Source organism: Patiria miniata, unplaced genomic scaffold (assembly GCF_015706575.1).
Source record: "Patiria miniata isolate m_02_andy unplaced genomic scaffold, ASM1570657v1 HiC_scaffold_15, whole genome shotgun sequence".
NCBI lineage: Eukaryota > Metazoa > Echinodermata > Asteroidea > Valvatida > Asterinidae > Patiria > Patiria miniata.
The window spans coordinates 1641486-1663573 of record NW_024037053.1 but is presented as its reverse complement, the minus strand read 5'-3'; the positions used below and the strand labels follow the sequence as shown (position 1 = coordinate 1663573).

The window sequence follows — 22088 nt, the reverse complement described above, 5'->3', positions numbered from 1 at the left end:
AAAGCATCCTGTAAAATCATGGAACCTGGTGTGAAGTCATCTAAGGAAAATTGTATTTTTGTATACATTTCCAACAGTGGTCGGCTGACCACCGTTGGAAAAACTATTTTTCAACCACTGCTCCAAATTTACCATTTGTTTCAGTCCAAATTGTGTTTGCTATTGGTTACATGTTCATGAACGGGTGCAGGCCAGCTAGACAGGTTCCTTTACCTTACAATTTCTGGCATCTATAAATTGATCCATTTCATCTATTGTGGAGTCAGTGAACCAGACTACTTGAACATTTTTGTTTTTCTTGGGGTTTTTCCGGACACAACACGTCAAACATGTCAGTGTAAGACTATTTTGATATATTATACTAACCCCTCAACTAGTTCATTTCTGAAAATTACAGCGAAAGCCAATGATGTACATTCCATTTAAGTTGTGCATGCTTTATTTTACAATTGTCTCCCGTCAACAAAGTATTTAAGACCCTTTGCTTTGGAACAATTTGTTGGTTAGGAAGTCGGCGATAGAACCAACCAATTTACAATATATTTACATTGTGCTGATAGTTTTCTGCTCAATTTGTTCATGAATTCATTTTGCAAAGGAAAATCTTCTGCTGAATAGACCTAAGACCTAATGACATAATGGCTTTGTTTACATGTGCGCTTTCCTATGGGAGTGAAGTCGGGACGCCAGACGATTTAGGTACAGTCTACCACATAGAAAAGCGCAAATTCGCTCGTACCCTCCGCCCTGCAAACAGGACGCTGGTAAGGGCTGATGTCATTTGAGCTCTCATTGGATAGATTTGGGTGACCTGTGACGTAGAACGCGTCACACAAACTAGCTTCCGGTGCCCATCATGCGTAGCGCGCGCTAGCTGCATGCGAAGGTCAATCTGTACTTCCTTCACAAGATTCTGTGAAGTTCATCAGCCCTTACCAGCGCCCTGTTTGCAGGGCGGGGGTACGAGCAAAAAGCGCAAATGTAAACAAAGCGTGATGTCATTCGATTTACGGCCTAATGGGTCCTGATATTATCTTGTAGCCTTATGCTACACATGCACTCATTTACATGCCATTAATGCTTCCAGTCCCCACAACAAACTCAGCTAGCCTTTTCCATCCCGACGTCACCACTTGTGTGTATATGTACACGGCCAGACAGAACGACTGCTACGAGCCAAATAATCTGAAAAGGCAAACGCAACAAATAAAAACAATAAAATATTAAGTACAGGCAAAAATCACCATTTAAAGAAAAAGAAAAGTATATTTTAATACATTTGAATGTTTTACGAGTTTTGGGCATCTTCCCGTCAAGTTTCAAGCAATTACATTTTTTTGACCAAATTTGGGAAAAAAAGGGGTTAACCTTATATTTTGAACAAAATTGGGCAAGATTTTGGGTTTAAAAAAAAAAAAATTCTTTTGAATGGCATATTTGTCCAAAAATCGCCTTGGAATGTGATTGAGGAGTCTTTGGGCATCTTCCCTTCAACTTTCCAGTAGTTTCATTTTTCGGCCAACGTTGAAAAAATTGCAAGGGGTTAGCCATACATTTTTGATCAAATTTGGCCAAAAATCTACTTTTCTCCGAACAACTCAGAAATGTCTGTGGATGCAAGAGGAACATCAATCAACTTTCAAACACTGAACATATAAAGATTTTGGCAAAAATCTGCGACTTATCGAGACAAAAATGAATAATTTTCACTAATTTTTACCCCAATTTTCAACACAATCTTTTTTTTTAAATGCCCAATCTGTCCGAAATTCCAGTTCGAATGTGCTCTAGGGACCTTCAGGCATCTTCCCTGCAAGTTTCAAGCAATTTCATTTTTCGGCCCAAATTGGAAAAATTGCAAGCCTTACATTTTTGTCAAATTTGGCAAAAAAATTGACTTTTCTCCGAACAACTAAGAAAAGTCTTTGGATGCAAGAGGAACATAAATCGACCTTCAAACACTAAACATATTGAAGATTTGGGCAAAAAACGCCAACTTACGGTATTGAGACAAAACAATAATTTTCACTATTAAATTTATATACCCCCGTTTTTGACGCAAACTTTCTTTTAAATGCCCAATCTGTCCAAATTTCCACTTCGAATGTCCTCTAGGGACCTTCAGGCATCTTCTCTGCAAGTTTCAAGCAATTTCAGTTTTCGGCCAAAATCAATATTCAAAAACCCAAAATTTGGCAGATTTTGGCAAAAATCACCATTTATGGAGAAAGAAAGCATATTTTTTACTGATTCCCCCCAAACGTTTTCTTTTGAATGGCATATTTATCCAAAAATCGCCTTGGAATCTGTTTTAGGACTTTTTGGGCGTCTTCTCTTCAAGTTTCAAGCAATTTCATTTTTCGGCAAAAAATTATCAGGCCTTTGGTACCCTGTTGTTGCTTTGACCAATCAACAGCTTAGTCCACATTTCTGATCTCACTGTTTGCAAAGTCGACTCTCTATGGCTGGCGCGCGGGGTCACGTACAACTAGGTCATATCAGACATTTGTACCATGGCTCTGCGCATATGAATGTCCAATCCTCACACTACAGCATCACGATGATCCACAAAAACTTTGGTTATAATCAAAAATGGAAAGGAGCACAGCTGTTTCAAATTTTCAGGGTCAAAGAGTCAAAACTTACACTAGCATCATGAGGATGACGGCAATATTCCACAGACCGATAAAGATGCGGAAGAATTTCAAGTTTTGAAGGAACTGCCGGATTTGGTCTCCTGAATATGGACACAAAAGGGAGAACACAAGCAATGTTGGTTATTAATTGCTTCCTGCACAACTACAGCAGGGGTGTGGCTAACCAGCCCTCCCCCTCCAACTGACCAATGTTAATTATTTACGTAATGGAAACAATTCCAAATGTTTTAATTTCCCTGAAAAATGTCATCGCTCAATACTAGAAATCTGCATTCACTGCTATTACACCTTCAGTCTTTTCATGTATTGACTATGGAGCCTCACCCCCACCCCCCACCCCTCACTTTTGTACTTTTCAAGTTATGGAATTTTAAACACAACCACCGTTTTAAAGTTATGTCCATGGATCACAAGAAGGTAAGTGTTCTTTCAGCAAAACAGAAGCAAATCATATAGGGGTGTGTCTGAATTGTTTTCGTTTTGCTGAAAGAACGCACACCTTTTTTTGTGATCAGTGGACAGAACTTTACAACGGTGGTTGTGTTTAAATTCCGTAGCTTGAAAAGTATACATGTACATGAGTGATTTCAATGATTCTGGTACTAAAAGAAAGCTTATGAATTGGGCTTTCATATCCTAGATTTTGAAAGTGCTACATGCAGAATTTCCCTAAAACAATAGTGCCGACATTTGGGTTTTGCTTTTTTTTGACTCACCCTATACACAAAGTAAGATTTTGGTTTTTGAATATGAGGAACAAGTCGGCTCTTTTTTCCCTGAAATATCGATGGCGATTGGTGTCTGTATTCCTTTGGGGTTTGAACCGGTTTTCCTTTGCAAGTTTTGGTTCATTCATGGAGGTGGGAAAACGTCCATGTTTCATTTTATTTCATGGGTATTCATCAGTTGGTAGAACGGTAAATGATCAGTGGTGGACAGCTGAATTTTGTGATCTTTTTATCAAAATAGACATAACTTGAGAATAGAGTATGCAAATTACGAGAAATGTTCACAGTTACTAGTGAACATCATGTACTTTATCCCTATGTTATTTTTATAAAATGGAGTGAGCCACATAATATTTTTTTTTATTTCAGTCACTTTCTTTTTGACTCGCCCTGTATTCTCCCAGACTTACCCGTTGTTGGTTCAGAGGCGTCCTTTTCTCCAAAGCCTTGCGTCTCATTTTGTTTCTTCTTACTGGATTTGAAAAAAAAAAATAAACAATTCACAACAAAACCTTGACCATGAAAAAAAAAAAGACGGGCTTGTAATTTTGGTTACAATCAGCTCACCTTAGGTCAGCCACGGACAGAACAGTGGCTTCTTTTCTTTGCTTTCCAAGGAAATATTTTTTTCTTCAGTCCCTCGCTAAATTTTGGGGAATTTGCCTGGAATAGACCCCTCTCAAATGACATCAAGTGCATCGGCAACCTGGGCATCAAGTTTTCATGATGCGCATCGGTGCAGCTGCGCCGTATTTTGAATGAGTTTCAAGCAACATGCGCATGTTTAGAACACATTGCACCCTGTGCGCAAAAGTCCTGATGGCATTGAATATGCAGTTATAATTTGCCTAGACAAGACGGCTGTCTATTGGGGGTCTTTTGATTCTCTTCAAGGGTTTTCCTCCCACCTCTTAAAACTCAAGTATCTTTCCTTTTCTTTACTCAATCTGAAGCTGCCTTATCCACAAAATACATGTTTAATATTACACAAGGTAAACCGTATACCGGTACACTGGGATTTACTTAAAAGACGGAATGGATGATTGAAAAATAATTTTTTTTAAATGTGATTAGCTTGGTGAACAACTAAGAACAAGTGACTCATGACTCGGACTCCAACTCAAGTCTTGTGACTCGAGACTCGGACTCAGACACGAGGCTTGTGACTCGGGACTCGGACTCAGACTCAAGGCTTGTGACTCGAGACTCAGACTCGGACTTGAGGCTTGTGACTCGAGACTCGGACTCAGGCTCAGACTCGAGGCTTGTGTCTCGTGACTCGGACTCGGACTTGAGGCTTGTGACTCGGGACTCGGACTCGGACTTGAGGCTTGTGACTCGAGACTCGGACTCAGACTCAAGTCTTGTGACTCGAGACTCAGACTCGGACTTGAGGCTTGTGACTCGGGACTCGGACTCGGACTCGAGGCTTGTGACTAGAGACTCGGACTCAGACTCAAGGCTTGTGACTCGAGACTCAGACTCGGACTCGAGGCTTGTGACTCCAGACTCGGACTCGGACTCAAGGCTTGTGACTCGAGACTCGGACTCGAGGCTTGTGACTCGAGACTCGGACTCGACGTTGGTGACTCGACTAAAACACTGTTAAACTCTGTGTAAATACTCACAAGTTGAAGTTCAAAACAGCACCAGCATTGACCATCAACGTTCTGAAATTTCAAAATAAATAAGATACATGTAATAAACCTATTAAACACTACTGCACTTCTTCACAGCTTTTTTTTTTAAATTCATAAATTTATTTATGAATTCAAGATGGCGGCCTGAGCCTCCAGCATGACAAGGTTCAGTAACTTCCCAATTGAAGGTGAAATTTCTCTTTTCTTTCTGAAGGTATGTGAACCTAACCACCACCATTTGTATTTTCAATTCCCACTGAAGCCTACAGGGGCGCATAAGGCAGTTTGAGGACTGTTTTGGGGGTGAAATCTGAAGATTTTAATTGAGGGTATGATGAAAATGATTGGAATTTGATTGATGGTAATCTTTTTTCTTTTGCAATTGAAAAAAAAACCTGAAAAAATGATAAATTTAATATCTTTTTCGGAAAAAAATCATTCTTTAATTTAAGACTCTAAAAGCTGAAAATCATTTCCTGAGTCCGGCCAGCTCTTTTTGGAAAATGGGTCGAGCGGCCATTTTGGAAAAGAAAAAAAAGATGAAGGGCCTCCTCCTTCCTTTTTTTTCAAAAAGGCAACACGCTAGACATGTTTTAATTTTTTTGGGCCTTACTCTGACTTAGTCATAGATAGAGGACTAGTCATAGTATCAAGGTTTTGAAGTTGGAGAGAAATTTGGGTGTAAAATGACAATGACACTGACAAAAGGCAACATGAAAATAAAGATGGCGATCACCACGATGTACCATAAATAAACGCACAAGGCGCGCTGAATCACACGGCACCAACCGTCATAGCCATAAACCGCTTACAAAAATTGTAATTTCTACAACAAGAAAACTGTTTAAAATTACAAAAAGGTGTCATTAAAATTGAGAAAAGTGTGCTTTAGGTTGAAAATGTCATTTTGTAATGGTAAAAACATTCTCTAATCTGATTGAAAATAAAGAGGGGCCCGTAACTACACCTGTACACGATCCCCACACATTGGCACAATTCACAAACGCCGGGCTTGTGTTGACAAAATTATCAATTCTAAAATCAAGAAGATTAAAGATACACACCGACATTACCAACTTACCCAAACAATATTAGGTCGGAAATCATGTTTTTACATACGACTGGAGGACACTTCGATTAGTAAGACGATATTTAAGCGTCGTTTTTATGAACCCATTCCATTTACGTGTCCAACTTGTTGTGAATTAGGACGCCCTCTATTGTCAAAAGGTGCTTGCCTCGCTGCACTTTAGAGGGCGCACATTGCAAATGCTTGACATGATTAAGAGATTTCGTATGCGGGCCCCTCAAAATATGGCCCTTTTTATGGAGAGAGTGCTTTATTTTGGAAGCAATAATAAACCACCAAAAATAAAAACCCTGGCTGGCGGTCGTATATAGAGGGAAAATTCTGACAACGACATGTTACTGACACTATATCTAGCAGGGGCGGAGCTAGCTCCGGCTCGGAGTGGGGGGGGGGGGTGAATTTAGAGCGTCAGTTTAGGCTGAAAGGTGTTAGGTCGTAAGTTGGGCTGAAAGGGTAAGAAAAGGCACACCCCTTGCTAGGGAATCCGAGGGCATACTGTCCCAGAATATTTTTGAAATTTCTCCTGAGTAATCTTGGGCATATTTTTTTTTAGAGAATTATGGAAGGAGCTAGTTTTGATTCGTGCACCTTTTTTATATTTGATTACGGTTTACATGATTACACCCCCCCCCCCAATTTTTTTTTTTTTTTTTTTTTTTTTTAAAGTTGTTGATATTTTTGTGTAAATTAATTATTCATTTACTTCCAACATTGAATGTCACCACGTTTATTCCTTTCGAAAATTCAATTTAATGTTTGTATAAATTATCATCGCACAACTTCGAAGGAAGTCGCATGGCAGAACCTTTGGGATTTTAAAGGTTTGAAATGGCACTCTCCCGAAATATTCACCCGAATGTCATTCAAAAGGTCAAGATCTATTTTCTGACCCCAGAAGGAACTGATAACCTTTACAGCATCCGTTGACCTGAAATGGAGGTTTTCTCATGGGGGATAGGCTCCTTTGCCTACTCTCGCCAATAACTAGATGAGGATAAATTGGTCATATAAAGTGCCTAAGAAAAGGGAAAATGACGACCATAAAGGGGAAAGGAAGTGTTGATCAATAACTCATCTCTTGACGTTCAGGTGGGAGTCTAGATCCCTACTCGTTGCATGCGTCGTAAAGGGCATGCACGCTACCTTTTCAGTTAGAATTTGCCGATTTCTATATCAAAGGGTACAAGAACCAAGAAGTTAACATGAAAACGACAACATGGACTTGATGTAAAAAAAACTTAATTAAAAAAAAAGTGCACAGTTTTTTTTTTTACATTTATTTCCATACTGAACAATAACATAATAGAAAGCAAAACACAATATTGTGGAGGCACAATCCTAATAAGCCAAGGCTTGTAGCGGGGTGCCTTTAGAAGAGAAAACAAAGACATAAAATAATCAAATAGTTAGTTAATTAAGTCAAAGACAAAGATAAAACAAGAGGACAAAGTAATCTGACCAGCAATAGATTAAGAAAAATGACTGGGGGAAAAAAACGTAAAAACTGCAAGAGAGATGGCAACACTGGAGAACAAACCAAAGGAGAAAAAAATCTATGCTACATATTGGGATATAAGATACTCTTTGAAAAAGTTCTTAAACAATTTTGAAAATGTAAAGAATAAAAGCAGTATAAAGGATGTTTCTAAACCTCATTTTTCGCTCATTGTATTCTTAAATTGTGATTAAATATATAAAACACGTCGAAATTGCTTTTGGGCAGCCAGGAGAGAGCAGGATTCTAAAAGGGAACGAAATGGCGTTTAACAAGTTTTAGAAATACAGGAGACCAGAAACACCGAGTGTCACTGGGTTCTTTTACGTGCATTGGATTACACAACACACGGGACCTACGGCTTTACGTCCCATCCGAAGGACGAAGCAATAATGGTTAAGTGCCTTGCTCAAGGGCACAAGTGTCCACCCGGCGGGCTCGAACCCACGCCACTGTTGCCTCTGAAACACCAGCATGAGTCCGGTGTTCTTATACCGCTAGGCCATGACACTCCATAAGCCACCCGGTCGTTGTCCAAATGAAAATAAACTGTGACAAAAACACATTTTTCATTGTTAATCCAATGTTATTTATGCCACTTTACCTCTGAAAAGACTGGTGATTACTAGTTGTTAGACTCGACTGTGACACTGGCCAAATGGAACAATGTCTCGAACAAAAACAAAATTGTTTGGTGTTTGGTTTTTATATTTTGCTAAATTAATTGTAGGGTCATTGCAGTTGACCCACTATAGCCGTTGTAATCATTGATTGACTATTAAACATGAACTTGAAATACCCAAACTTGAAACGCTCATCGAAACGCGAAATAGAACTGTCTAGAATCCCACGTGTTTTTAATATCATAGAGTTCGGCGAATATGGGCGAAGAAGACTGTTTACTCAACACGGATGCATCTCCAAGCGATGCGCAATGTCATATCCGCAACAATGGAAATGGGCGTGGTTAAAAGAAGTGAATATTCATATTATTCAGTAGCTTGATCAGGAGTTGTAAATAATTGTGCAATGACTTGGAAGAATGCGAGGCAAATTATCCTCTAGGGGAAAAACGGCTTCAGATAGGCTATACCAAAGTTTCGTCATGTAATCTTGACCGTTTCTTTTATTAGCAAAATGAAAAACAACCTGAAAAAAATATGTAAAAAGAGAAATCATTGTGCTAAAGCGTGCCGCACAAAGACAATCGTCCATTTCTTATTTGACCTAGCATCAAAGCAAAAACAAAACATTTTAAGTTTTTGAAACTTTGCCATGAACAAAAACTAAAGATAACAATGTGATAACAATAGCTGAAAACTGCTGTACTTTTCGTTTCAGAAAAGACTGGCCAAATACAGCCAAACTTGCAAAATTAGTGGGTTTTTTATGAAACAACTTAAAATACGGACATGAAGCAATTAAATGTAGTCTGTAGGTGAAGGAATGACAAGCACAATAATTCAACAATTTACTTAATCACCATGAGATGACATTCCAATCAAAACCAACAGTGGCGTTCCCATAACTTTCCCATTCCCAAGACAAACATCCCTAAAAGGATAATCTAGCTTCCCTTTCCCGCGCAAAGGTGTCGGCGTTATCCAATCACAGCACTCCGTCCCGAACACTCCAAATAGGAAGTGGGTTGCTGCACAACTTATTTGCCCGCTAGGGTTGTATATAATACAATGTGGCAGTCGCCCCTTCACAGTTTGAGCTATTACTCATAGACATCTCGTGATTCATTTTGTCCACAGACAACCTTCTACACTTCGAATAATACACAGAAACGTGAGAAATAAAGCAAACTTGGATAGTTTTCACTAATTTGCCTACTGAAAAGGAAAATCCAGACGTACAATTTGATCGAAAATGTTTTGCGTACTCAGTGTAACTTTGCTGCTGCTGAGCGGAGTTCAGAGCCAAGACGCACCGGGGCAAAATGCCCAGGAGCCCCATGTCTCGGGCAAAGAACCCGTGGTCCAACAGAACCTGGCCGAATGCACGAACTATCGGCTCACCCTCGGTAGATACACCAACTATTTCTACACCTGCTGCGGAGAATGGAAAGTCGACAACCCAGTGACGGCCGAGGTAGGCCTAAGTAATTGAATTTGTTAAGATCTCTTGAAAAATAAGCGATCCAGTGAGCTGGTTTCATTGTTTTTTAAGTTTTCATTTCATTGTTGATATCCACAACAGGTAGCTGATTAATTAACAGCGTAGCTTGAACTTTGATTGATTGATTGATTGATTAATTAATTCTCAGATACATCGTGAAGAATTCACTCTTAAAATTTAACGTTGAAAATCGGTTGTTTTATTTATTTATATTTTATTTACCTCTTGTTTATATATTTCATTGTTTTTATACACAGTGCATAACTATGGGTTATTTTCGAAGATTTCCATCAAGTAAAACGAATTAACAATCTTGCCAATATACAGTGAAATCTCGATTAACAAAGTTGCCAATATACAGTGAAATCTCGATTAACAAAGTTGCCAATATACAGTGAAATCTCGATAAGTCAAACTTCAAGGGAACAGGTTCAAAATTTTGACTTATGCAGAGTTTTGAGTTAAGCAGGGTTGTAGGCCCTATGTCATTGTTATACTACTAAAGGGAACGGATTCTTTTTTTGGGGGGGGGACTTAACAGTTGTTGTGAGTTATTATTTAGAGGTAAACTTTTGATCACAACACTAGAATATTTCGTACCTGTAATTTTCGACCGAAACTCCGGTCTTCATCAGCAAGTTGTTGTGAGTTATTAGAGTTTAACTTATCGAGATTTAGCTTTTTTAATACTTTATTTCAAAAAGAGTAATTTCTTCTGACGGACTACTAAAATAAGCTGTGCGCAGAAAACATTTGACTGTTCATTACCGAACTTCACCACGTGCATGAAATCTGAACTTGAACGTTCGTATCAGTTTACAAAAGTCGGAAATTCCTACCCGTATATGCATTGCAAAGTATAAAAAGCATCCACTGTCTTTTTTTGCTCCATCCAAAGGAAATGGTCGACAATTGGGACTGCAACCCCAACCATATTGTCTACAGTAAAGAGAACGAAACCAGGTTTCAATGCAACAACGAAGCCGGCCAAGCCGCTGCTCGAGGAATGTAAGTGCTAAACATGTTTGTGTTTACAAAACCAATTCAATTATTTATTCATCATGTGACACTCTTGAAATTTGTTTTCCTTTGTACAGCAGTAACAATCCAACTAAATATATACACTCCAAAACTTTAGTCAGATATGACTAGAAACCAGTCAAATTTGACTGTAGCTATTCAGGGTCAGCTGGGTGCAACTGAAAATCAGTCGATCTGACTAGATTTTTCCAGTCAGTATTGGAAAATACCTATGCAAATAACTAAAGTTGAAGTCAAATCCAAATACTTTTTTTAGTCATAGTATGAAACTTTTCATGTTTTACCAAATTCCTAGTCAATTTTCAATAACTAGGAAAACCAGTCAATATTTTGACTAAGTGTTGTTTTTAGAATATATATATTTTGGTTTTAGAATATATATATTAAAAAACACATTTGAGGCAAAATTGTGGTCAGTTTTGTTTTCTCCAAATGTCGAAAAAAAATTCAAGTTCTAGAAAACTGGGAATACCTTTATTCACTGGCAAATTCAGTGGCCACTGATTTGTTTGACGAAAATACCCGCATCAGTGTCTTGTCAATTTTGCTGTCATAGACACCGTACAGATGAACGCAAGAAATGGTTCTGATCTGTCACTCTCGCAAATGGTACAAACAAGTTAGCGTAATGAATTAGTTCCTTCGCGGTCATATACATGGGGTCACAACACTTGACATGCTTCAAACCCGATATAACCTTTTAACGTTTGACCCCACTTTGCCCCCATTGTTGTTGGGTGGGTTGGCCGGGGGCCAGGGGGCGGTAATGAAGGTTATCAGGTGACGGTCCAGTAAGAAAGGAAACGATGACAACAGTCACGGTACAATTTGTCATCAAGGTGGTTAATCTGCATGAAAACTCATGAACAATAGCGTGTGATTGAACCTCGCATAAACTCGTATATACTGAAATTTGTATCCTTGTGGAGACATTTCTTTGTTCTCCCGATCTGATACACCGTGCCCTCTGGAGACATGCACACAATAGGGAACAAAAGATTGCATACGTCTCAACAGGGCAATTTCTATAGATGAATAGGTCTCCACAAGGTTTTCGCGAAATAGATATATGGATTTTACTCAAAATCTAGGAATTTCCAAGGTATGTTGATTTGTCGCAAATGGTAGAGTTTTAGAAAAGGGGTATTAAGTCCGAATTTCAGTCAAGGCAATTAATTCTGGTTAAAATAACAGCATTTTGAATCTGAACAGTCAAACTCGAAAACTTTAGCACACGACGAGGTAACACACCGAGTGTACAGTGTTTATAGGTGAAGGGCAAGGCCTAATTTGATGAACCTCACATATTTAAGTACATGTATATAGCTTTATTATGAACATAAAAGTTACGTTCATAATAAAGCCTAACATAACTATTGTTTTACCTTCACTCTAATTTCCAAAGAGAGACCTTTTAGAGTAAAAACAAAATAACATAATTTAAGACTGAAAACTCAGGAAAAAGAGTCACTTCAGTTGTAATTAGAATAAAAAATATAAGTGGATAGAGTGAAATTTCACTCAAATTTAGCGAATTTCCATTCATTTGACAAGTGACATAACAGAATTTCAAATTGCACGAGTCGTGCTGGCAATTTTTCTTGCTGTTCAATATAATTGGTTGTTAATAGTTTGGATTATTAACTGGGGAAAAAAGTGTGTCCTTGGGAACATAATGTTGTGTTCAGACCCAAAGTAAAAGGGTCTTGGCAACGGGAAGTGTTTCATCATCAGCCTAAACTCAATCCGGAAGAGAGTGTAATGGTCGGCGCCCTAGGTCGGGATTGTACACAGAAATGGTATGACGCTGGGGGAACCAGACCGACCATCAACCCACAATCTAGCCACATGAGGGTGTGATAGTCGGTACATCCATGAAGTAACCATGAATTGAAGTACGGTTATAGAAATGGGGACTAGACTGACAAAATAACAGACCACACCCGTTAGGGGTTTGTTTTTGAGGGATAATCACAAAAACTAGACGGACAAACATCGACAATTTCGTCAATACTGCTCGTTCTTATATAATTTGAAATACGGGTGGGAGAGAATATACCCATAGGAGGAGAAATTAAACCTCCTTCGATGAGATGTGTCTGTGACCGGACATTGATGGCAATTTATTATTAGGAGCAGATTTTACCCCCTTTGGTAGAATACAGGGTGAGTCAAACAGAACGATACCCAAGGGTCGGGACCATTTTTTTAGTGAAGTTCTGCATGTAGCACTTTCAAAATCTAGGATATGAAAGCCCAATTCATAAGCTTTCTTTCAGTACAAGAATCATTAGAATCACTTATGCACTTTTCAAGTTATGGAATTTTAAAAACAAACACCGTTTTAAACTTCTGTCCACGGATACAAAAAAGTGTGTTCTTTCAGTAAAAGGAAAACAGTTCACACTTATGTGAATTATTTTCGTTTTGCTGAAAGAACACTGAACTTTTTTAGTGATCCGTGGACAGAGCTTCAAAACGGTGTTTGTGTTTAAAATTCCGTAACTTAAAAAGTACATGATTGATTGGAATGAAAGCTTATGAATTGGGCGTTCATAGCCTAGATTTTGAAAGTGCTACGTGCAGTACTTCACTTTAAAAATTGGTCCCGACATTTGAGTTTCGTAGTTTTGCACTCGCCCTGTAGAATGTCCCCGTAAAAGGGTTGGCATGATCCCAAAAACTTACAACAAATTGGGCAATTGGATTGGCATTACGCATAAGGTTTCTCAACATACCAACTCTGCACACACTCTTAATCTTGGGCAAAAACTCTTCCCAAATGTTGGTCAATTTTTTGCTCGAATGAACAAACAATAATTGAGGTACATGCAATTCCAAATAGTCATGTTGGGCGAATAGCATTGCCTAACAGTGTTTTTACCCACATTTGCACAGTGCAGATGGCATAAACACAAAATCACCTAGCCGGGCCTGAGTCTTACTGATATCAAAGTAACATTGGTTATCTATTTAAACGCCAAGGCTGTTCCGTTCTTTATAGTACTGTGGCCGCCTATATCATTGAGCTCCCTCGGGCAGGAAATGTTGCTGATTATATCAAAGGTAACTTACTTTGAACCTTACAGTTATCTAAAAAAAAAAGAGTGAACGGTTGTCATAGCGTTCAGAAACACATCAGCATAGTTTTTAAATGAATAGGGGCCCATACAGGATGCCTTAGTCATTCTGAAATCCTTTTTGGCTACTGGGTATAATTTGGATACGTCGTGTTCAAGTTCATCGAGTTAGCCCCCCACACATATCCACACAGCTCCTTATACGGCCTTGGGTAGCATCCGGGCCGTTGGCCAGAGGTTTTCCGCTCGGCACGTCCAACACGAGTTCACCTTCCGACCAATGCCAGGCTGGGCAAATCTGATAGTAAAATGCTGCTTTTCTTATCAATGGGAATAAAAGATATACTTGTCATAAACAACACTATACAAGGACACACCACAAAACAATACAAGAAAACAGCTTTTATTCCATGGAAATTCGATCCAATGTCTGCTGAAAGGTTCCAGCGGTTCCGTGTTCAACTCTGAAAACTAAACAGACCAATCGGGCACGCTGTCAATTCTATCACGAAGGCCCCGTTTAATGGCGAAAGCATTGCGCTAGCCATTGTTCAGATAATCCATCACGGAGAAGTCGCTTTGGACAATAGTGTGTACAATGGTTTCTCCATTGAAGGGGGCCTTGTGATTGTGCTGTGATGACGCGCCTGGATTCGCAGTCAGGCCTAACTCTTTTGAAGATAAACAAATCTCCAAGGGCGAGGTGGCAAGTGCAACATGATTGGTCATGATTCACCTTCTATCTTCTGAAAATGCATAACATATATTAATTAATGCATCTGAAATTCTAAATCTAACATTTTCAAGGGGAAAACATTTTGTTAGATACGACTACGGCTTTCGCATTGTGCGAGGAGCATCTTTAAAATTCGTTAAGTGTCTGAAATAACGAACGACGCAAATGTGAAAATAGTGTACAGTGTAACCCCCAAAAATGCAACCCTCAAACATGTGCCTTTAAAAAAAAAGGATTGGTGAATTTTTATGTTTTGGGTATCAGATTAAAGCTGAGAGCTTTTTTCTTGCAAATTGCACTTTGGGTTGCTGAGAAAATGCCAATTATGTAAAAGTACTGAGTCATTGTTCATCCTGTATACACAAGTACTTCAAACAGTGAAACATTTTACTGTAAGCCTACTGTGCAATAATCCTTCATTTTTGTGCAATCTCTTTAGTATTTTGACATATTTATCGTGCTGAAAGCTTTTTAAACAAGGGCTAACTAGGATATGATACCTGTTCAGCGGGCAAAATAAAAGGTATTTCCATCAAATGCATTTGTACTCTTGTCATATCATGAGCCGTGTTGTTTGTAAGGATTAGGACATGCACAATTAGGTACAGTGAAAACCCCTCAGTTTTACATAATTGCCATTTTCTCAGCAATCCAAACTGCTATTTTCATGATTTTTTTTAGTTTTTGATAGAAAAAGCTCTCAGCTTTAATTTGATACCAAATCATAAAAATTTACCAATCCTTTTTTTTTTAAGGCAAATGATTTAGGGTTGTCATTTTTGGGGGTTATGTGTTAATGTGTTACATAATTGACGTGAAGTCTGTGTGTTCTTTTGACCCTCAGCTGTAACGCACGATGGGGTTGGCTGGCCGCGGAAGACTGCTGGGTATGGCCGACGTGCTTCGCGGGGGCGTGTGCGAAGGAAGCAGGCGAACCGGGGTAAGTTAAAGGTTGCAGGCCATTAAATCGGTCCAAAACTGCCTACGCCGGCCAAATCACGATTTGCATGCCCTCAAATTCTTAGGTATTTAAGCACATTGTTGACCATTTAACTTGAGGGTTTGTATAACAAAAATATTGGTGGAAGCCGTGCACAGGACTGTGAGCTTGTATTTCTGTGCATTTTGGATGAAATTGGGGCCCTTAAAGCGCTTTAATTAGCAATGGAGTGTAGGCACCGTTTTTCAAAATGGCGATGGGCTCCAGGACCGTTACAAGCCAAGCGATCTTTGCAAAGTTACGTTTTTGAAACAAAAAGTGTGACTGGAATGACGACTACCGTTTAACCGACTCGATTTTGGAGGGACCAAAGTTTTGTGCCCCGAATTCTTTCACGCGATAATTGCATAAAAACGCACATTCTCAAGGTGTATACGGCCATGTGAATGTTTATATTAAAACTTGACATCAAATTTCAACTGTTATCAGAAATTAGAGCCCAAACGGCGAATTCAGGACTTAAAGTGCTCTTTAAAAGAAAACAGATTGGACCATTTTCCAGTCAGCAAATATATTTGCATGACAGGTAGAATAATAGGTGTTAGGTTTAGATGTTATGAAAACAGACTTCAGGATGCGATTGTTATCAGGAAGAAGACTTAGCCTGCACCCGGAAATTGCTGACAAGGGCCCGGGGTAAAGAGTGTATCGTGTCTGTCACAACACAGTCCTATGGTTGCAGGCCAGTAAATCTGTCCGAAATTGCCTACGCCGGCCAAATCACGATTTGCATGCCCTCAAATTCTTTAATATTAATTGAGCATATTGTGGGCCATGAACTTGAGTGTTTTGTACAAAAATATGGGTGGAAGCCGTGCACAGGACCGTGAGCTTGTTTTTCAGTGAAATTTGGATAAAATTGGGGCCCTCAAGCGCTCTATTTTCCAATGGAGTGTAGGCCTCGTTTTTCAAAATGGCGATGGGCTGAGGACTATTTTAAGGGGTGATCATCTTCGGATGGAAATTTCTCATACAAGTCATCAGATTACCCCCCCCAAAAAAATGGAAAGAAAATGAAAGATGATGTATTAAACCTTAATTTGATGTGTGTCTCGAACACCTTGGAGAGTTGTGAGTATTTCCCCCGAATTTCTGAAGTGGGGGCATTTATCTTTGGGGTCTATTTTGATTGGTGTTATATTTTTTATTAGAAACGAACAAAATGCATGAAAAGCAATTGATTCTATATACCTTTAATACAGCAGTTTCACTAGCAAAAGTCGCCAAAACATCCTAATGAAATAAACTAAAAAGCGTTTGGAAGACCAATTATTTGACTCAGCAATACATTATACACGATTTTGAATACAACCCCCACTTTTCTGAAAACTTGCTCGATTTGAATGTTATTTTTTGTGTGGGACAATCTATATACGTTCGATTGCAGTTGACTTTTGGTTTTACTCATAAATTTGTCACACATTATTTTCCTGTGCGGCAGTTCCGTGAAATCAACTGAGGCCCAGGATTTACAAAGAAATAAGGACACGAAAAACAATAAACATGATCATGACAAAGCGAGATTTGGGGATTGTTTTGAAGCTTTCCCTGCAAATTTGTTTGTTTGTTTGGAATGAAATATATACCGTGAGACTCCTATCGAAGCAAAATAAGGAAAAACTCAACCAAAAACCGCAAACGGAAGAAAATATTCCGGTCCGTGTTCCGATACTCTGAAAATAAACAGTGATGGAAATACGTAAACTGCCCAGGTTGCATGATTCTGCAAAACTTACGATAAATATTTAAAATAAAAACTTGTCATTGTATAACTAAAAATACAAATAAGGAATATTCATATAGGCGATGATAAACATGCCCCAGAAATAGGTTTGGGAGAAGAAGAAAAAACACGCATATGCGGAAGTAAAGTTAGTTGGCAATTTTAAAAGATGAAAAATACAAAACAAAAATGCAGATCACATAATAATAATAAAGTAAAATGGGACAGACGCGAACTCCAACCATCGTTTAAAATCATTGATTTCGGCATTAGGGCGACCGTCCAACATCTCAAAAAAGGTCTTCAAAACACGTCTTTCTAAATCTTGGTTAATTATATAAATCTAAACGGTCACTTACTGTTTTGTATATACATGTAGTTCATTGTTAGTTTATTGTCAAAGTGTTTATTATAGATTGGAGTCAGTCACACCCGCACAGTTGAGGGAGTGCCAACTACAATAGGGACGTTCTATATAGTTGGGATGATGAGTTAGTTTAGGCGTAGCATTCGGACCGTACCAAGGGGAACAAAAATGCAGTCTCCCGGATGACGAACAGAGCATACTGTTGGAAACGTCAAGTTTTTCAGAACCACACAACTCAAAACAAGTGGAGTGCTGTGGCCTCATGGTTAAGGGCATTGGATTCGTGGTCTGCGGGTATTGCTGCAGGTTGTGGGTTCGAGTCCAGCCTGGGGTCATGGTGCGTGTGCCCTTGGGCAAGGCACTTTGTCACTCATTACTTTTCTCCGCCAAGGAGTAAATGGGTACCTGTGAGGGCAGAGATGATTATTGTGATTGAATAGAGTCCTTTCGCCTAACAGGCTGCATCAAGCTGCATACTCCCCAGGGAGCTGAGATGGTATATGGAATGTTTAATTGGCCCGATGATCAGGGGTAATAATAATGTCAAGCGCTTTGATCTTAGATAAAAGCGCCATATAAGAACCTGTTATAAATTATAAACGAAACATCATTCACATGGTGTTACTGCAAACCTCCTATTCAAACATGCATTTTATGTTAATGTAATGTAATTGGAAGAGTGTCCCTCAATCAAAAGTCCATTACAAAAGCAATCGAAAAAGAAAAATTAATACACAATATGGAATAATATTTATTTCTCTCTGGATTCCAGATCAGCCAATTTATTTGACGGGTTTTGCGGGGACGGTCGATGCGACGCGGGCGAGGACACAGCGTCGTGTCCCGGGGACTGCTGCCAGGTGGAGAACCCCGACGAGTGCCTGATCAAGAACAACACGTGCACCGAGGCCTGCTGCTCCGAGCCGACCTGCTGCGCCAGCGCCACCACCGCCTTCTTCACCAACTTCTGGGTCATCGTCTTCAGCGTGATCGGGGGCGTCTTCGTCCTCATCAACATCTGCTGTTGCTGCTGTTGCTATTGTTTCTTCCGGAGGTGCAAGGGGGCCACGCGGAAGGAGCGGCACCCGTCTAAAGTAGACCGACAGGACACGACCATGACGGTGCTTTCAATGAACTAGCAGCCCTAATTTTTCGGTCTAGTATCCCAACGACGAGCATGACCGGTATTTTGTTGGTAAATAACATTTTACGCAGGGAAATACCCCAGCGAATTAGATCCGAGCGTCAACGAAATGTATTCGGCAAATTTCGGACATTATCGGAAACGGGTAGGACCCTGCCTTCTTTTGGGGGGTCATGTTTCCTTTTAGCCGTGGCGGCTACCTGACCTATGATTATCCAGAATAGTCAGAATCTTTTAGTTTGGAAACCAGACTAGGTGTTAAACTGTAACCATTTCAGCCAATTTGCATGCTGGGATTGATACTTACCCAACTGCGGCGTTAACTCATATCTTCTAAAATAAAATTGTCAAACAAACCACAAGTTTGTGTTTATGTAGGCCAAATTAAATCATAATCTTCACATTTTTAAATGGACTTCAGTCGATGTCTTTGGGTTGGTCGCTGGTTACTTCTGTCAAGTCCGAGTCCGAAAAAGAACGAGTTTTGGTCGAGGTTTTAACTTTTAAGCAAGCAGGTCAGGTCAAAGTGAAGTCGAATTTTCGAGTTGTTTCAGCAGCCGTCGTAATTGTACATGTCATATGGTTTGAAGAAAAGAAGAAAATCCGATGGATTGAATTCTTAGGACGTGGAGTAGTTTTGGCGGAATGAATACCTCCAAAAGGCCTTTGCTTTCAAAAGATGTATTCATGATTTTAATTACTTCACTTTATACAATACTTGTATTTTCTTTCGAACTGTGTCAGTACAGGGTCTGCTGTAATGTCGTGTCTTTTTTTCTTGTTGAACTTTTAACAGGGCATTGTTGGTATTATTTAACATTAATTTATCTGTCATTCTGTAAATTTATGTGTTATTTCATCGCGGGCACTTTTTATGGAATTTTTGAGGGTGATTTTTGAATGTTTTCATCAAATTGAAAGTTTTCCCGCGATGAATTGAACGTATTCTTATATTATACGTCGTAAATTATTTAAAATTCAGTCTGTTAAATCAATATATAAGCGGGTGAACATTTAACAGAAATTGGGACAAAACGCAACAGTGGGTTCCTTCTGTATGTCATTTTTCCCCCTGTACATTCTATCAAAAAGCCAGTATAATGTAACACACATTATGGGCGTGGTTTGAAGGGAGCAAGGACGGGTCAAATGTGATAGTTGAGTGGCTAACCGGCGCAAACCCCACCCAAACTGACCAATGTTAATTATTAACGTAGTTTTTAAAAAAATCATCATCAATACTGACAATCTTGTTTCACTGCTTCAGTCCCTTGGTCTATTTATGAGTTAAACGAAACGCCTCATCACTCCCTTACGAACCTTTGACTTCATCACCCCCCAGCCACACCCCTTTAGACAATCCTTAATCCATCACTGCGTAGGCTACTTGTTAATCTGTTTATGAATTATTCATGTCCAATTTGGGCGGGGCCAGCGTAGCAAAATGTACAGTGATTATGCAAAATAGATAACGCTCCATACAGTTAGCGGATCCACCACTGGGTATGGCTGCTTGTTAATCTGTTTATGAATTATTCATGTCCAATCTGGGCGGGGTCAGCATAGCAAAATAAAGAGGGTTTATGCAAAATAGAGAATGTTCCAAGAATGTTAGCGGCAAAACGGTTTAATACAAGGCTCCGCCTTTGCCCTCAAACCGCGCCCACAATCTTACTTTCCTTCAATGCCTGTTATATGTATTCAATGAGTTGTTATGATGACAAGATGATTATTAATAGGTTTGGTTCAATTGTTAAAGGGTAGCATGAGCAATTTTGTTTAAGTAACATATTGTCAGGTGTTATTTTTTTTTTAATATATTTTGAAAAAGTTCGCTTTTCGTGTCGTCTTTACAAATGTGTTTATTATTTTACTTGTTTGAAAAACAGTTGTTTTACTTGTTAACTGTAGTTCTTTTTGTTGTTGTTATTGTTGTTGTTGTTGTTGTTGTAGGGGCTGGGGAAAAGTTACTTTTTTTAGGGGGTGGGGTTATATCTCAAACAGCCACTCTATAAAACGGTATGATTGTTTATTTTTAATCAGAAGAGGCATTATAATTTTAAGTAATTTGAATGATAAATTGTTCAATAACATGAACAGAAACACAGTAGTAAATAAATAAGATTTTAAATAAAATAAAAGACTTTAAACTTTTTTGCTAATGAAAAAAAGTAATAGATAAAATACTCGCCTTATTCTCTTTATAAAAATTGTTTCGCTTGTGTAAAAAAAAAAGCCTCAGAATGATGATGTAAATAATCTATTTTTTATTTGCAGAGGTGTATATATCCGTTATTTTACGAGTAATGTGAAGGTTTGTTGAAAGAACCGTATACAATAGTAAAGATTGCCGAGCACAATGTGAATCGTGGCTCATTCAACCAGCATGACACTGCCGTAAATGACATTCTTTAATGTAGTGTAATTAAATAAAGCAATCGAAACGACAGATGAAGGTTGTGACGTCACTAGCTGTATCTTGAAGTTTTTCTCGCTCAAATAATAGTCATTTGTTAAAGGGCCCATGTAATGTCATGTTTTAATGCAGTCCTTGTTAATGCACCTTTGTGTCCCATTTAATCTTAATTTCAATTTTCATTTTGCCATTTTTAAGGGCATTTTGGTGTCTTTTTGGTTTTTCTGCTAATGTGAATTTCCATATTCATGAGCAAAACTGTGATGTCATTTCGGCCAAGAAACCTCAATGTTACAGCTATTTCAGCACAAAAAGTTACTAGAATTTTGGATATTTCGTTGTCATGCATTTTCTTTTCGTTTGTGGCTCGTTGTTGTGTCAGTACATGGCAGTAAGCCAATGAGCAAACCTTTCTCACAAATGTTTTCAATGAGCAATTTTGGGGTTCAAAATTTGAACAGAAAAGCCCAAAAACTGAACAGTGTCTTCCTGAAATGACATCACAGCAACAACGCCCTCAGTTGTCCGGAAATAGCATGGAAAATTAAATGTTAAAAGAAGTGCACTTTTCAATAAAATTTACCAAAAAGGAATGTCAAGTAGTTTTCATACATTTATGAGGAGTAAATAGTTGCACAAAATGTGTTCCTCAGAAAAATTCATCGCATAACCCCTTTAAGAATCTTATATCATTACAGTATATGGCCTTTGCATTACAATGGTTGGTGTGAGAGTCAAGTTGCATTAGTTCATAGCTACGGCTATTTGGATTGATTCTTATGTCATAGATTTGCAATCTACACAGTAACGACACTAAAGAGAATACGTGTTGTACGTGGAGCCTCGC

At 38.8% G+C, this 22088-nt stretch overlaps 2 protein-coding genes across 2 annotated transcripts; one reads left to right on the top strand and one right to left on the bottom strand.

Moving 5' to 3' along the window:
- Positions 1–553: 553 nt before the first annotated feature.
- Positions 554–6235, bottom strand: LOC119722363 (small integral membrane protein 7-like). The gene is made up of 5 exons (XM_038192434.1): positions 6107–6235; positions 5014–5055; positions 3796–3857; positions 2647–2737; positions 554–1185 (listed from the first exon to the last, which is right to left on the bottom strand). The coding sequence occupies exons 1-5, from the start codon at positions 6130–6132 to the stop codon at positions 1170–1172; spliced, it is 237 nt and encodes a 78-aa protein (XP_038048362.1). The 5' UTR covers positions 6133–6235; the 3' UTR covers positions 554–1169.
- A 3053-nt stretch (positions 6236–9288) lies between these two features.
- LOC119722362 lies at positions 9289–21293 on the top strand. The gene is made up of 4 exons (XM_038192432.1): positions 9289–9707; positions 10633–10742; positions 15436–15531; positions 18454–21293. Exons 1-4 carry the CDS (start codon positions 9486–9488, stop codon positions 18818–18820), a joined length of 795 nt encoding a protein of 264 aa, XP_038048360.1. The 5' UTR covers positions 9289–9485; the 3' UTR covers positions 18821–21293.
- The last annotated feature ends 795 nt before the right edge of the window (positions 21294–22088 follow it).

Bases quoted from the DNA above. Each gene is read 5' to 3' on its own strand.
- LOC119722363 (XM_038192434.1), bottom strand. From the start codon at position 6,132: ATGATTTCCGACCTAATATTGTTTGG. The intron at 5,056-6,106 runs GTAAGTTGGTAA...TTGAAATTTCAG, and splicing joins TCCGACCTAATATTGTTTGG to AACGTTGATGGTCAATGCTG. The intron at 2,738-3,795 runs GTAAGTCTGGGA...GTCCATATTCAG, and splicing joins CGCCTCTGAACCAACAACGG to GAGACCAAATCCGGCAGTTC.
- LOC119722362 (XM_038192432.1), top strand. From the start codon at position 9,486: ATGTTTTGCGTACTCAGTGTAACTTTGCTGCTGCTGAGCGGAGTTCAG. The intron at 10,743-15,435 runs GTAAGTGCTAAA...TTTGACCCTCAG, and splicing joins CAAGCCGCTGCTCGAGGAAT to CTGTAACGCACGATGGGGTT. The intron at 15,532-18,453 runs GTAAGTTAAAGG...TCTGGATTCCAG, and splicing joins AAGGAAGCAGGCGAACCGGG to ATCAGCCAATTTATTTGACG.